The following is a 17,142-nucleotide window of genomic DNA, read 5'->3' as shown; positions in this document are numbered from 1 at the left end:
CTGACATGTGGGAGGCTTTCAAGTGTCAGTTGAAAGGAATACAGGACAGGCATGTTCCTGTGAGGAAGAAAGATAAATACGGCAATTTTCGGGAACCTTGGATGACGAATGATATTGTAGGCCTCGTCAAAAAGAAAAAGGAGGCATTTGTCAGGGCTAAAAGGCTGGGAACAGACGAAGCCTGTGTGGCATATAAGGAAAGTAGGAAGGAACTTAAGCAAGGAGTCAGGAGGGCTAGAAGGGGTCATGAAAAGTCATTGGCAAATAGGGTTAAGGAAAATCCCAAGGCTTTTTACACTTACATAAAAAGCAAGAGGGTAGCCAGGGAAAGGGTTGGCCCACTGAAGGATAGGCAAGGGAATCTATGTGTGGAGCCAGAGGAAATGGGCGAGGTACTAAATGAATACTTTGCATCAGTATTCACCAAAGAGAAGGAATTGGTAGATGTTGAGTCTGGAGAAGGGGGTGTAGATAGCCTGGGTCACATTGTGATCCAAAAAGACGAGGTGTTGGGTGTCTTAAAAAATATTAAGGTAGATAAGTCCCCAGGGCCGGATGGGATCTACCCCAGAATACTGAAGGAGGCTGGAGAGGAAATTGCTGAGGCCTTGACAGAAATCTTTGGATCCTCGCTGTCTTCAGGGGATGTCCCGGAGGACTGGAGAATAGCCAATGTTGTTCCTCTGTTTAAGAAGGGTGGCAGGGATAATCCCGGGAACTACAGGCCGGTGAGCCTTACTTCAGTGGTAGGGAAATTACTGGAGAGAATTCTTCGAGACAGGATCTACTCCCATTTGGAAGCAAATGGACGTATTAGTGAGAGGCAGCACGGTTTTGTGAAGGGGAGGTCGTGTCTCACTAACTTGATAGAGTTTTTCGAGGAGGTCACTAAGATGATTGATGCAGGTAGGGCAGTAGATGTTGTCTATATGGACTTCAGTAAGGCCTTTGACAAGGTCCCTCATGGTAGACTAGTGCAAAAGGTGAAGTCACACGGGATCAGGGGTGAACTGGCAAGGTGGATACAGAACTGGCTAGGCCATAGAAGGCAGAGGGTAGCAATGGAGGGATGCTTTTCTAATTGGAGGGCTGTGACCAGTGGTGTTCCACAGGGATCAGTGCTGGGACCTTTGCTCTTTGTAGTATATATAAATGATTTGGAGGAAAATGTAAGTGGTCTGATTAGTAAGTTTGCAGACGACACAAAGGTTGGTGGAATTGCGGATAGCGATGAGGACTGTCTGAGGATACAGCAGGATTTAGATTGTCTGGAGACTTGGGCGGAGAGATGGCAGATGTAGTTTAACCTGGACAAATGTGAGGTAATGCATTTTGGAAGGGCTAATGCAGGTAGGGAATATACGGTGAATGGTAGAACCCTCAAGAGTATTGAAAGTCAAAGAGATCTAGGAGTACAGGTCCACAGATCACTGAAAGGGGCTACACAGGTGGAGAAGGTAGTCAAGAAGGCATACGGCATGCTTGCCTTCATTGGCCGGGGCATTGAGTATAAGAATTGGCAAGTCATGTTGCAGCTGTATAGAACCTTAGTTAGGCCACACTTGGAGTATAGTGTTCAATTCTGGTCGCCACACTACCAGAAGGATGTGGAGGCTTTAGAGAGGGTGCAGAAGAGATTTACCAGAATGTTGCCTGGTATGGAGGGCATAAGCTATGAGGAGCGATTGAATAAACTCGGTTTGTTCTCACTGGAACGAAGGAGGTTGAGGGGCGACCTGATAGAGGTATACAAAATTATGAGGGGCATAGACAGAGTGGATAGTCAGAGGCTTTTCCCCAGGGTAGAGGGGTCAATTACTAGGGGGCATAGGTTTAAGGTGAGAGGGGCAAAGTTTAGAGTAGATGTACGAGGCAAGTTTTTTACGCAGAGGGTAGTGGGTGCCTGGAACTCACTACCGGAGGAGGTAGTGGAAGCAGGGACGATAGGGACATTTAAGGGGCATCTTGACAAATATATGAATAGGATGGGAATAGAAGGATACGGACCCAGGAAGTGTAGAAGATTGTAGTTTAGTCGGGCAGTATGGTCGGCACGGGCTTGGAGGGCCGAAGGGCCTGTTCCTGTGCTGTACATTTCTTTGTTCTTTGTTTGTTCTTTGACTAACGTGGATTACTATACTGGAGAACTTTAAGTTTGTTTAAAATACTACTTTTTAAAAAAAGTTGAGAACCAGGGGCGGGATTCTCCGCAATCGGCGCGATGTCCGCCGACCGGCGCCAAAAACGGCACGAATCAGTCCGGCATCGCGCCGCCCCAAAGGTGCGGAATCCTCCGCACCTTGAGGGGCCGAACCTTGAGGGGCTAGGCCTGTGCCGGACTGATTTCCGCCCCGCCAGCTGGCACGAAACTGACTTTGCCGGGCGGCACATGCGTGGGAGCGTCAGCGGCCGCTCACGGCATGCCCGCGCATGCACTGTGGAGGGGGGTCTCTTCCGCCTCCACCATAGTGGAGACCATGGTGAAGGCAGAAGGAAAAGAGTGTCCACACGGCACAGGCCCGCCCGCAGATCGGTGGGCCCCGATCGTGGGCCAGGCCACCGTGGGGGCACCCCCCCGGGGCCAGATCGCCCCGCGCCCCCCCCAGGACCCCGGAGCCCGCCCGCGCTGCCTTGTCCCGCCGGTAAGAGAGGTGGTTCAATCCACGCCGGCGGGACAGGCATTCCAGCAGCGGGACTTCGGCCCATCCGGGCCGGAGAATCGCCGGGGGGGGGCCCGCCAACCAGCGCGGCGCGATTCCCGCCCCCGCCGAATATCCGGTGCCAGAGAATTCGGCAACCGGTGGGGGCAGGATTCACGCCAGCTCCCAGCGATTCTCCGACCCGACGGGGGGTCGGAGAATCTCGCCCCTGGTCACTCACTTTTCTATCAAACCTCTGGGAAATTGTGTTTCCCAGGTTAGGTTGCAGAAACAGAATTTTTAAAAATGGGATGAGAGTGTCACATTTGCCCTTGAACGGAGTGACTTACTTGGTCATTTCAGATGACAGTTAAGAGTTACATGTCGGCCAGACCGGGTAAGAATGACAGGTTTCCTCCTGGAAAGGACATTAGTGAACCAGATGGGTTTTTACGACAATCGACAATGGTTTCATAGTCACCACTAGACCTTTAATTCCAGATTTTATTGGATTGAAATTCCAACAACTGGTGGGATTCGAACCCGGGGCCCCCAGAGCACTACCTAGATTAGTCCAGTGAGACTACCCTACACCACTGCCTGCCCTGAGGGGTGTACACTATTCACTCCAAAGTCATGGAAACAAGCGGAACCATCCAATCTTTGGCCTTCACGAACAATTCAGCATAATAATGCAACCCAGGCACCAAATTTGACATATTTGTGTATATCTCTGGTGAAACCGCGGTAAGCAGGACACATAGACGATAGTAGAAATTACCGAACATGGTTTATTTCAATACAATTCTAAATACTCCTCCACTCCCCTAAGGGTCTCAGGTCGGGGGTTGATGCAGCCGGGTCTCTCCTTGTTAAGTAGAAGTCCCAGCCCTTAAAGGGGAAGTCCCGCCTCCTTAAAGGGGAAGTTCATATTTCAGGGAGGTTATGGGAAACCATATGATCCTGATCGTGGGACCTCCATTGGAGTTATAACAATATCAATTCATTAAGAGTTTTGGAACCACCCTATTTTAGTTTCTGAATATTCAGCTTTGCTCTGCAATTTCACAATCTCACATCAAATAAGAATTGATGGGAAAGAAACAGTGAACTGCTGCAACATCAGACGAGATATTTTCCTTCGACATTATACTGTTTACTCTGGACACATGCTTAAAGAAACAGCATGACTGCCAACATTCTGAATTAAATAACGTACATTTTTATTATTGTCTACATCAATTGGTTCAGTCTGCCTCACTCCATTCCATTTGGTTACTTTCATCTTTCATTATTCACCATATCACAACATTTTCTCTTTCACATCCACTCTATCAAAGAGAATCTGCCCAATCACATGGCAGCAGAATAGTAAAGTCTCAAAGTTAAAGCTACCACTCAGCCCTTCCTTTATTGCACTATAAACCTTTAAAAATAACATATATAACAGAACTATCACCTTTAGTGCAATAAATTATCACAAAGCATAAAGATGAAGCAAGCACTCGCGCTTTGAGACAATACCCAAAGGCACAGTTGAGCGGATTGATTTTCTTGAGCTTTTAAAAATGAGGAAAGAAGAGGTGAAAGGCTTTGGGATTGTGATTCCAGATGGTGAGGATTTGACTTTGATGGTGCACTAGGATGCCTGCTGAGAATCTGTGTGCAAATTTGTGTGGAGAGCAATTTGAGCAGTGTGATAGGAACGCCAAAAACACTCAGCTGGTCAGGAAGCACATGCGGAGAGAAATTCAGAGTTTTTTTTATTATAGAATTTACAGTGCAGAAGGAGGCCATTCGGCCCGTCGAGTCTGCACCGGCTCTTGGAAAGAGCACCCTACCCAAGGTCAACACCTCCACCCTATCCCCATAACCCAGTAATCCCACCAAACACTAAGGGCAATTTTGGACACTAAGGGCAATTTATCATGGCCAATCCACCTTTTTGGGCTGTGGGAGGAAACCGGAGCACCCGGAGGAAATCCACGCACACACGGGGAGGATGTGCAGACTCCGCACAGACAGTGACCCAAGCCGGAATCGAACCTGGGACCCTGGAGCTGTGAAGTGATTGTGCTAACCACAATGCTACCGTGCTGCCCCAGGTCAATGACCTTTCATCGGAACTGTCCTGTTATATTACAAATGTCAAGCTTGGATTTGACAAAGGAATAGGTGTTAAAAAGTAAAATTAAAAATCACAAATGTACTCAAACTTACCTTGTCCCATTTACATCCCGTCCATCCCACCCAATGTCATGAGGCTCCTCAACCTCATGTACACCTTCTCCCCAGTTATTAGAACCAATCACACTCTGTGACTCTATTACCTTACACTTTACGACAGTAACACTACAATGCCAGATGTATACAACAGGGCTGATCAATTAAACTACGAATCCCAAATATCTTGTCATGCACACTAGTCTCCTGCTGCTAAAGTGAATCACTCACCCTTTAAGGCTACAGCGTCTTATTATCAAATAAATACTGGATTCGGTCAATTAGAATCTAATTACTCTTCAGGTTGTACAAGTGACAATCCAGGACAAATGCCCGGCTTTCTCTCTCCACCACTGAAAGCTACAGACATTGATTTCGGCATTACGGAGGGAGATGTTTTCAGCTTGCAATGGGGGTTTTCCCTGTACATCCCAAATAAATGAATTGGCTACTTCACACTTCTGTTTTCAGAAGTGTGAATAGACATTGTAGAGCATTGGATGTACTATTTTCTGGCAAATATAAATGTGGAGGAAGCAAAATATAAATAAGTCAAACATTGGAGTTAATATTTAAAATCTCAATGGCTTGAAGCAGTTTGCTCATTGTGATGCAAGTTTCCCAGGCAACCTGAATAGCAAAGACAGATGTCATATACCCACTTGACTAGAGCAAAAGAGGGAAATAAATGATTAGGTTGCGTTGGCAGAGGTATAAGGTTCAAATTAAGAAGTTGTTATGCTGTTGTGTAACACATTGGCCATACTGCATCTTGAGTAATGGGTGTAGCTCTAGTCAGCAAATTGTAGGAAAGATATTCCTCAAGTGGATTCCGATGTGACCAAGAGATTCATTGAGTCTCCAGTACACAAACTGCCTATTCAATGTTACTGGTCGATGCCAGCATTTAACGGTAGCACAGTGGTTAGCACTGTTGCTTCACAACATCAGGGACCCGGGTTCGATTCCCGCCGTGGATCACTGTCTGTGCGGAGTCTGCACATTCTCCCAGTGTCTGCGTGGGTTTCCTCTGGGTGCTCCGGTTTCTTCGCACAAGTCCCCAAAGACGTGCTTGTTAGATGAATTGGACATTCTGAATTCTCCCTCTGTGTACCCGAACAGGCTCCGGAGTGTGGCGACTAGGGGATTTTCACAGTAACTTTACTGCAGTGTTAATGTAAGCCTACTTGTGACAATAATAAAGGTTATTAATAAAGATTATTGTTTAAGATTCCTCTTATCCCTCTCCCTTATCCAAATATATTTCTATTCCTTTCTCCCTCGTGTTCTTCTCTCTCCTCCTCTGAAACGTCTCTAATGTAATTCATCTCAAACACACCTTGCAATACCACATTCCGCATTCTTCACACTCTTTGGATCAAGAATGTTCTCTTGAAGTGAGCAAGAATTTTGCTGGGTGTCAGGAATTTGGGAAAAAGAGTTCTGGAATTTAGGTTTATCTTCTTGTGAAGAATGTTATTGGAGGAACTGACAAAGCTGAACCAGGTGAAGTTTTACGGTGGAAGTTTCATATGCAGAAAACATCATTTAAAAATAACTAGATTAGGAGTGTAAATGGAGGGCAGGGAGAACATTATCTTTTTACGGCTAATATATTTATGGAATAAATGAAGGGCGAAGCTTGCATTAGCAGATGTTCCAAATGAGTTCATAAACAATTGCATGCTTTCTGGAGGGAGTGCATGGAGAGGTCTGTCAAAAGTAAATCATTTCTGGATTATTTTAATGCTCAAAGTAACTTTGTGAGATATATGACCATCTGAATATTTAGAAATTTACTGTTTGGATTGTGATGTTATATTTAACTCCAGCATTGCTTTGGCCGATGATTATCCATTGCTGAAACTGGAATGAGATTTTCTCTGTCAACCTTTGAACTCTGGTATGATACATCTGAAGAGTGGTAGACCTCAAACAGTGTCTTTCCTTTTTACATTCACTAATTAATGTGCGAAGTTGCAGAATTGTTTATGACCTACAAGTTTCCAGGCTGCAGCTGAACATTCATTACTTTGGGCAATGGGGCAGCACAGTGGTTAGCACTGTTGCTTCACAGTGCCAGGGTCCCAGATTCGATTCCTGGCTTGGGTCACTGCCTGTGAGGAGTCTGCACAGTCTCCCCGTGTCTGCGTGGGTTTCCTCCGGGTGCTCCGGTTTCCTCCCACAAGCCCCCAAAGACGTGCTTGTTAGGTGAATTGGACATTCTGAATTCTCCCTCTGTGTACCCAAACAGGCGTTGGAATGTGGTGACTAGGGGATTTTCACAGGAACTTCACTGCAGTGTTAATGTATAAACGCTTTACATTCTTCAGAACAGTCGCGTTGCGTTGTATTTTCAAATGAAGTTTCATTCACATTGCTTAAAAGAATCAAAGTCCTTGCTGCACATTAAATTAAATCGAAGGGGATCTCTGATTATTCACAATCATGAAGTAATTTCCCTGGCCTCTGGTGAGTTTTTTTTAATGAAACTGTCCTTTGATTTTAATTACAGAATTCCCTTGTTGAATTTCAGGAAGTCTGCAAGGAGTCCACAAGTTGGAGCTGATGACATCATTCAGAATATCCCATCAGTGGGTCCAATCATATAAGTGACTCAAGACCATTTATGGTTGAGTTAAGTTTCTGTTGATTTTTAATATAGATTACGAGAGGTCAGAAACAGCATAACGTGCTCACTACCTCGCCCATAAAGCAGTTAACACTTCTATCAAGTTAATATGAATGTTCCATCTTCCATATTAAGTATCTTCGTGACTGCCTTTGTTTATAGTCTGCATTTACAATTAAGTTCATTTCATTCAAATCTATCGTCACATTAAATCCACTGAACTCTCATGACTGCACCAAACTCAACTACATCTGATTACCCAGGTCAATTTAGCAACACATGGGGTGACACAGTGGTTAGGGAATGATAGTGGCACAGTGATTAGCACTGCTCCCTCACAGCGCCAGGAACCTGGGTTCGCTTCTGGCCTTGGGTCACTGTCTGCGTGGAGTTTGCATGTTTGCCCTGTGTCTGCGTGGGCTTCAAAGAACAAAGAAAAGTACAGCACAGGAACAGGCCATTCGGCCCTCCAAGCCCGTGCCGACCATGCTGTCTAAACTAAAATCTTCTACACTTCCTGGGTCCGTATCCCTCTATTCCCATCCTATTCATATATTTGTCAAGATGCCCCTTAAATGTCACTATCGTCCCTGCTTCCACCACCTCCTCCGGCAGCGGGTTCCAGGCACCCACTACCTTCTGTGTAAAAAACTTGCCTCGTACATCTACTCTAAACCTTGCCCCTCGCACCTTAAACCTATGCCCAGTAGCAATTAACCCCTCTACCCAGGGGAAAAGCCTCTGACTATCCACTCTGTAAATGCCCCTCATAATTTTGTAGACCTTTATCAGGTCACCCCTCAACCTCCATCGCTCCAGTGAGAACAAACCGAGTTTATTCAACCGCTCCTCATACCAAATGCCCTCCAAGGGGCTGTTAACACAGGACTAAATCGCTGGCTTTGAATGCAGGCCAGCAGCACGGTTCAATTCCCGTAACAGCCTCCCTGAACAGGCGCCGGAATGTGGCGACTAGGGGCTTTTCACAGTAACTTTATTGAAGCCTACTTGTGACAATAAGCGATTTTCATTTTTTTTTTTTCATTTTCATACCAGGCAACCTACTGGTAAATCTCTTCTGCACCCTCTCTAAAGCCTCCACATCCTTCTGGTAGTGTGGCAACCAGAATTGAACACTATACTCCAAGTGTGGCCTAACTAAGGTTTTAAACGGCTGCAACATGACTTGCCAATTCTTATACTCAATCCCCCGGCCACTGAAGGCAAGCATGCCGTATGCCTTCTTGATTACCTTCTCCACCTGTGTTGCCCCTTTCAGTGAAATGAAATGAAATGAAAATCGCTTATTGTCACAAGTAGGCTTCAATGAAGTTACTTGATCTGCTTTAAAAGCCAGCGATTTAGCCCAGTGTGCTAAACCAGCCCCAGTGACCTGTGGACCTGTACACCTAGATCTCTCTGTCAATACTCTTGAGGGTTCTACCATTCACTGTATATTCCCTACCTGTATTAGACCTTCCAAGATGCATTACCTCACATTTGCCCGGATTAAACTCCATCTGCCATCTCTCTGCCCAAGTCTCCAAACGATCTAAATCCTGCTGTATCCTCTGACAGTCCTCATCACTATCCGCAATTCCACCAACCTTTGAGACGTCTGCAAACTTACTAATCAGACCAGTTACATTTTCCTCCAAATCATTTATATATACTATGAACAGCAAAGGTCCTATCACTGATCCCTGTGGAACACCACTAGTCACAGCCCTCCAATCAGAAAAGCACCCTTCCATTGCTACTCTCTGCCTTCTATGACCTAGCCAGTTCTGTATCCATCTTCCCAGCTCACCCCTGATCCCGTGCGACTTCACCTTCTGTACCAGTCTGCCATGAGAGACCTTTTCAAAGGCCTTACTGAAGTCCATATAGACAACATCCACTGCCCTACCTGCGGCAATCATCTTTGTGACCTCTTCAAAAATCATATCAGCTGGATCTGCAACTGGTGCGGCGCGAACCGCTCTGCCATGCTGGCCCCCTGGGGGGCCAGAATTAGTTGTGGGAACAGCCCATTCACGCCGTCGTAAAACGCAACGGCGTTTACGATGGTCTGGACACTCTGCTGCGGGATTGGAGAATCCCGCCCAGGGTATTTTTAATGTTCTGCTTTATTTTTCACCTACATATGTACAGTGGAAGAAATACTTTGAATGAAATACTTTCTGACTATTTTCCTGGCAGTGGCCTTTTGGGGGAATGGCTTCTTTCCATTCTGTCAATGCCATGGTTCTGGTGTGCGGACAGCAGTACTCAGTGACTGTTTTAAGTGTGTAGAATTTAGCAATACTTTGACCTTTTACTCTATAGAATCCCTACAGTGCCGAAAGAGGCCATTCAGCCCATTGAATCTGTACCAACCCTTAGAAAGAGCACCCTATCTAGGCCCACTCCACTGCCCTATCTCTGCAACCCTGCACATTTATCATGGCCAATCCACCTAACCTGCACACCTTTGGACTGTGGGAGGAAACCAGAGCACCCGGAGGAAACCCACGCAGACACGGGGAGGATGTGCAGACTCCGCACAGGCAGTGACCCAAGCCGGGAATCGAACCTGGGACCCTGGCGCTGTGAAGCCACAGTGCTAGCCACTTGTGCTACCGTGCTGCCCCCATCAGATATGATGGTAGGATATCTGGTCTTTACACCCTCCTCCTGCCCCACTGTGTCACAGAACAAGCATTTCACCAGCATGTGGAAAAGAGACAGTGTATCTGGCGTCAAACTGAGATTAAGATGTCATCCATTTTGAACACTGAAAATGATATGTTCGTCATGGGCAATCAGTTCCAAATCATAGACAGCTCTTCTGTGGGATCACATCCACTGGGAACAAGATTTACATGACTGTGTAAATGGATTTGAACTCAGAAACCAGGAATTAAACCCACTCCAGCCATAACCATTTCATTTTTAAAAAGACATCATACAGATTCCATTTTGAACCTTTTCCCTTTAATCTTTCACTGGAACAATGTTTTAGTGTTTGGAAAATACAAGTAATTTCTTATTCCCTTTTCACACATCTGATCATCCCCAAGCCACATTTACCCTCCATTTAATTCAATCCCTACCCAGCACCCTGATGAAAATGAGGGGAAGGCTGAGACATTCTGGAATTGAATTTGCTCTGGTTTCTCTCGCCGAGGTGCAGTCCCAGCTCCAACACCCTGACCGTAAACACTGTCCCAGCTCCGACCCCCTGACCGTAAACACTGTCCCAGCAGACACCCCCTGACAGTAAACACTGACCCAGCAGACATCCCCCGACAGGAGACACTGTCCCAGCTCCGACACCCTGACAGTAAACACTGACCCAGCAGACACCCCCTGACAGTAAACACTGACCCAGCAGACACCCCCTGACAGTAAACACTGACCCAGCAGACATCCCCCGACAGGAGACACTGTCCCAGCAGACACACCCTGACTGTAAACACTGTCCCAGCAGACACCCCCCGACAGGAGACACTGTCCCAGCAGACACAACCTGACCGTAAACACTGACCCAGCTCCGACCCCCTGACCGTAAACACTGTCCCAGCAGACACCCCCTGACAGGAGACACTGTCCCAGCAGACACCCCCCGACAGGAGACACTGTCCCAGCAGACACCCCCTGACAGTTAACACTGACCCAGCAGACACCCCCAGACAGTAAACACTGACCCAGCAGACACCCCCCGACAGGAGACACTGTCCCAGCAGACACCCCCTGACAGTTAACACTGACCCAGCAGACACCCCCAGACAGTAAACACTGACCCAGCAGACACCCCCCGACAGGAGACACTGTCCCAGCAGACACCCACAGACAGGAGACACAGTCCCATCAGACACACAGACAGTAAACACTATCCCAGCAGACACACAGACAGCAGACACTGTCCCAGCAGACACCCCCAGACAGGAGACACTGTACCAGCAGACACCCCCTGACTGTAAACACTGACCCAGCAGACACCCACGGACCGTAAACACTGACCCAGCAGACACTGTCCCAGCAGACACCCCCTGACAGTAAACACTGTCCCAGCAGACACCCACAGACAGCAGACACTGTCCCAGCAGACACCCCCAAGCAGGAGACACTGTCCCAGCAGACACACAGACAGTAAACACTTACCCAGCAGACACCCACAGACAGCAGACACCCCCAGACAGCAGGCACTGACCCAGCAGACACCCCCAGACAGCAGACACCCCCGGACAGCAGACACGCCCAGACAGCAGGCACGCCCAGACAGCAGGCACTGACCCAGCAGACACCCCCAGACAGCAGACACCCCCGGACAGTAAACACTGTCCCAGCAGACACCCCCGGACAGCAGACACCCCCGGACAGCAGACACCCCCGGACAGTAAACACTGACCCAGCAGACACCCCCAGACAGCAGACACTGACCCAGCAGACACCCCCAGACAGCAGGCACTGACCCAGCAGACACCCCCGGACAGCAGACACTGACCCAGCAGACACCCCCGAGCAGCAGACACTGACCCAGCAGACACCCCCGGACAGCAGACACCCCCGGACAGCAGACACTGACCCAGCAGACACCCCCAGACAGCAGACACTGACCCAGCAGACACCCCCAGACAGCAGGCACTGACCCAGCAGACACCCCCGGACAGCAGACACTGACCCAGCAGACACCCCCGAGCAGCAGACACTGACCCAGCAGACACCCCCGGACAGCAGACACTGACCCAGCAGACACCCCCAGACAGCAGACACTGACCCAGCAGACACCCCCGAGCAGCAGACACTGACCCAGCAGACACCCCCGGACAGCAGACACCCCCAGACAGCAGACACCCCCAGACAGCAGACACCCCCAGACAGCAGACACCCCCAGACAGCAGACACCCCCAGACAGCAGACACCCCCAGACAGCAGACACTGACCCAGCAGACACCCCCGGAGAGCAGACACCCCCGGACAGCAGACACTGACCCAGCAGACACCCCCGGACAGCAGGCACTGACCCAGCAGACACCCCCGGAGAGCAGACACCCCCGGACAGCAGACACCCCCGGACAGCAGACACCCCCGGACAGCAGACCCCCCCGGACAGCAGGCACTGACCCAGCAGACACCCCCGGAGAGCAGACACCCCCGGACAGCAGACACCCCCGGACAGCAGGCACTGACCCAGCAGACACCCCCGGAGAGCAGGCACCCCCGGAGAGCAGACACCCCCGGAGAGCAGACACCCCCGGACAGCAGGCACTGACCCAGCAGACACCCCCGGAGAGCAGACACCCCCGGACAGCAGACACCCCCGGACAGCAGACCCCCCCGGACAGCAGACCCCCCCGGACAGCAGGCACTGACCCAGCAGACACCCCCGGAGAGCAGACACCCCCGGACAGCAGACACCCCCGGACAGCAGGCACTGACCCAGCAGACACCCCCAGACAGCAGACACTGACCCAGCAGACACCCCCAGACAGCAGGCACTGACCCAGCAGACACCCCCGGAGAGCAGACACCCCCGGACAGCAGACCCCCCCGGACAGCAGGCACTGACCCAGCAGACACCCCCGGAGAGCAGACACCCCCGGACAGCAGACCCCCCCGGAGAGCAGACACCCCCGGAGAGCAGACACCCCCGGAGAGCAGACACCCCCGGACCCCCAGACAGCAGACCCCCCTGGACAGCAGACACCCCGGAGCCCCGGACACTTACCCAGTGGCTGTTCCCCGCTGGCGGCGGGATCCCCGCTCCCTGGCGGGGGGGTGGCCGGGTACAGGGACTGGGAGCTCCTCCTGCGGAGAATTTTGCTGATGGTGTCCGCGGGCCGGGACTTCCTCATGGCGGAGAGGCTCCTCCACTCCCTGCCTCCGGTCGCTCTCTCCTCACGGGGACCCGCACCGTCTGTGTCTCTGTCTCCGCCCAGCCGCGCGATCCGCAGTAACCAGGGTAACGGCGCCGTGTCCGCATTCCGCAGGGGGCGAGACTCCCGCCCGCCGGCAATGTGAGAATTGGGAATTCCCAGCGAGATTCCCGGGAGAAATCCCAATCCCAATGGGAATGGGGCTGGAATGGGAATGGGGCGGGATTGGGAATGGGGCGGGATTGTGGCGGGTATGGGACGGGAGTGGGAATGGGATGGGATGGGGATTGGGGCAGGATTGGGATTGGGGCGTGTGGTATTATCGGTATTACGGTACCTGAGAGGCTAAAGTACCATTGGTAGAACCTGTCTGCTTGCTATTGGCTAGAGTGTATAATAGCTCCACCCTGGTAGGCGGGGTATAAGAGCCTGTGCCGCCCCAGCAGCCTTCATTCTGTATCTGAGCTGCTGGGGGAAACATCTAGCTTATTAAAGGCGGCAGTTGGACTACAACCTCGTTTTAGTGGTCATTGATCGCGCATCAATTTAATAAGCTACGAATTTACGAAGAAAGGATGGAGGTCCGAATCAAGCCGGAGTGTCTGCAACTTAGCCCCCACGCGGCAAACTCAGCGATCTTTAAGCACTGGCTAGCGTGCTTTAAAGGGTATCTCGAGACGGCCGAAAATGCAACCACGGGAGAGCAGAAACTGCACGTCCTGCACTCAAGGGTGAGCCCGGAGATCTACACCCTCATCGAGGAAGCGGAAGACTTCGATGCAGCAATCGAGCTGCTAAAAGGACACTATATTCGCCCAGTAAACCAGGTCTACGCCCGGCATCTGCTTGCAACAAGATGGCAAACCCCTGGGGAATCGTTGGAGGAATTCTACCGCGCACTCCTGGTGCTGTGAAGAAGCTGCGGCAACCCGCGAACACACGGAACTCTTACTCCGGGACACTTTCATGGCAGGTATGCATTCGGCACAAATCCGCCAGCGCCTATTAGAGAAGGACACCCTGGGTCTCAGCGAGGCAAGGGCCCTTGAAGGCTCCCTGGACGTAGCCTCCAGGAATGCCTGCGCCTACGTTCCTGACCTCGCGGCAGCCCCCTGGGCAGCGCGGAACCCTGCAGCAGCCGACCCTGAGACTTCCCCCATTCCCCTACAGGCCTGCGCTGCAAGGCGGCCTGGCAACCCCGAGGGGCCCCGCTGCTACTTTTGCGGGCAGGCCAAGCACCCCCGCCAGCGCTGCCCGGCCCGCGCATCCACCTGCAAGGGATGCGGCAAAAAGGGCCATTTTGTGGGGGCATGTCAGGCCTGAGCGGTGGCCGCGGTCTCCGGGGGTGAATCCGGACCGCCACCACAAACTTCTCCAAGGGCCCCGTCTCCTTGTCTTTCCTAGGAAGTCCTCCTCTGGGACCTCGCTCCCGACCTGGCTGGCAGCACCCGGACCCATCCTGCTCCAAAAACACGTGCGGGCGCACAAGTCGGACCCGTTGGTTGAGAGGGTCCATCTGCTCCATGCTAACCCCCAGTACGCCTACGTGGCGTACCCCGACGGCCGACAAGATACGGTCTCCCTACGGGACCTGCTGCCCGCCGGAACTCCACGCACATTCCAGCCACCAGCCCCACCCTCCCCTCCACCGCATCACCTTACAGGAGGATCGGTCCTTCCGCGGCCCCAGTCTAGGCCCCCCCACCCACCGAAGCCCCCCGCAGGCGCTCCCTTCCCAGGTCAGCCGTTTTCCCCACCAGCGCCGTCTAGGGGTGACGAAGCTGCCATGGAGATCGAAGCCACGCTCCCGGAGTCACAGACGCCCGAGCCCCCACCGGAGTCACCACCGAGGCTCCGACGATCACAGAGGCTGACCAGAGCCCCCGATCGACTGATTGCATCATTTTAACTGTAATCTGTAAATATAAAACACCAAATGTACATAGCTCCCAGACTTGTAAATAGTTACTAAACACTGTACGGGGGTATTACGGTACCTCCATAACTAATTATACCATGTTGTTATGTTTTGTAGTTTCTGGCCACCACCCCCGCCGGACTTTTTTTTAACAGGGGGTGAATGTAGTATTATAGGTATTACGGTACCTGAGAGGCTGAAGTAGCATTGGTAGAACCTGTATGCTTGCTATTGGCTAGAGTGTATAATAGCTCCGCCATGATAGGCGGGGTATAAGAACCCGTGCCGCCCCAGCAGCCCTCATTCTGCACCTGAGCTGGTGATCAGGGATTCTCACTGCCCGACTCCGATGCAAGCTTCAGTGGGTGCTATTCAGGTCAAACTATATTTTCAAGTTATCCCCCGGTATAACCCATACCTTCACCGAAGATTTCATCTACTTACCACTTAGTAGCATCGATCCTGGGTCCTGCATTGCGAAGTAAGTAAAGTAGACTAATAACCACTGTTTCAGGTTAAAACTTTTAAGTTATTTTATTATTATATATTTTTTCTCTTTTTAAAAGATGCAATCACTGTCTTTACAGGAAGGTAAAAAGATCTTGCTTCTGGATCCTTCTGGTTGGTTGAAGAGACCTTCAGGCCCAATTTGACAATCAATCTTCTTTAAAGTCTGGTCTTCTTTAGATGTATTTGCTGGTTAGCTCAGTTGCTGTGTCCTGTCTTTCCCATGTACAGAGCTGTGAGAGCTGACTCTGAGCTGAATCTGGCTACTCTTTAAATTCTAGTCTTCCTTAGATGTATTTAGCTATTTTAGCTCGGCTGCTCTGCCCTGTCTCTTTCCCATGACCGAGCTGACTGTAATCTGTATCTGCTTCTCCGGGATTGGGAATAGGGCTGGGGCAGGAATGGGTGGCATTGGGAATGGGGCAGGAGTGGGAATGGGATGAGATTGGGAATGGGGCAGGAATGGGAATGGGACACGATTGGGAATGGGGCGGAATTGGGAATGGAGCGGGACTGAAACCCGCTCCGTAAATTGGAAAGTCAAATTAAACATTAGTCAGGGCCTCATTGAAGGACATTCGGCCCATCGAGTCCGTGTGGGCTGCCACAGGACAATGCAGCCAATCCCAGTCCCAATCCCAGTCCCATTCCAGCTCCCAGTCCCAGCCCAGTCACACTAACATCTCCCTCAATCCCCCCTCCAATTTCCTTAATTAATTCTGTTTCCACCACCTCCCTGGGCAGCAGGTTACAGAAGCTTCTTCACATTCCACCGGCTCAGGCACCTGCTGGGATTTTCCATCATTTCCCATTTTTATTTCGGATTTCCATTATCTGCAGTATTTTGCTTTTACTTTTCCTTCCTGAGGTGAGGGTTTCACTGCCTCGGCCAACATTTATTGCCCATCCCTATTTGCCCTTCACAAGGTGGTGGTGCATTGCCTCCTTGAACCACCGCAGTCCCTCAGGTTTAGGTACACCCACTGTGCTGTTAGGGAGGGAGTTTCAGGATTTTGACCAACGAGAGTGAAGGAACGGTGATATATTTCCAAGTCAGGGTGGTGAGAACACGGAGATCCGAATCTACTAGGACTGGAGTGCGGAGGTGGCTAAGAAGAGGGCTGGTTTTAACCGGGCTAAGGCGGTTCTCCATCGGAAGGAGGCGAAGTTCGGGATGCTGCAGCCAGCGCGATTGTGGGTCACGTTCCAAGATCGGCACCACTATTTTGAGACGCCTGATGAGGCATGGAACTTTATCCAGTCTGAAAAGTTGGACTCAAACTGAGGGTTTGTAATGGGGGGGGGGGGGGGCGGTGCTTACTGGTTTGGGAAATGTTCTTTTTGTTTTTGGGATGGGTGGGG

The 17,142-nt window shown here is 50.6% G+C and overlaps 1 protein-coding gene across 1 annotated transcript in view; it reads right to left on the bottom strand.

Annotated features, from left to right (window-relative positions):
• LOC140393621 (uncharacterized) overlaps positions 1-13,566 on the bottom strand; it is a 77,259-nt gene extending 63,693 nt beyond the window's left edge. The window contains exon 1 of the mRNA XM_072479891.1: positions 13,208-13,566. Within this exon, the coding sequence (XP_072335992.1) occupies positions 13,208-13,334 (127 nt within the window). The 5' untranslated portion in view covers positions 13,335-13,566. The remainder of the gene's footprint in view (positions 1-13,207) is intronic.
• Between the last annotated feature and the right edge of the window lie 3,576 nt (positions 13,567-17,142).

The sequence above is a fragment of the Scyliorhinus torazame genome, chromosome 17 (assembly GCF_047496885.1).
Source record: "Scyliorhinus torazame isolate Kashiwa2021f chromosome 17, sScyTor2.1, whole genome shotgun sequence".
In the NCBI taxonomy this organism is placed as follows: Eukaryota; Metazoa; Chordata; class Chondrichthyes; order Carcharhiniformes; family Scyliorhinidae; genus Scyliorhinus; species Scyliorhinus torazame.
This window is presented reverse-complemented; position numbering and strand designations above follow the sequence as displayed.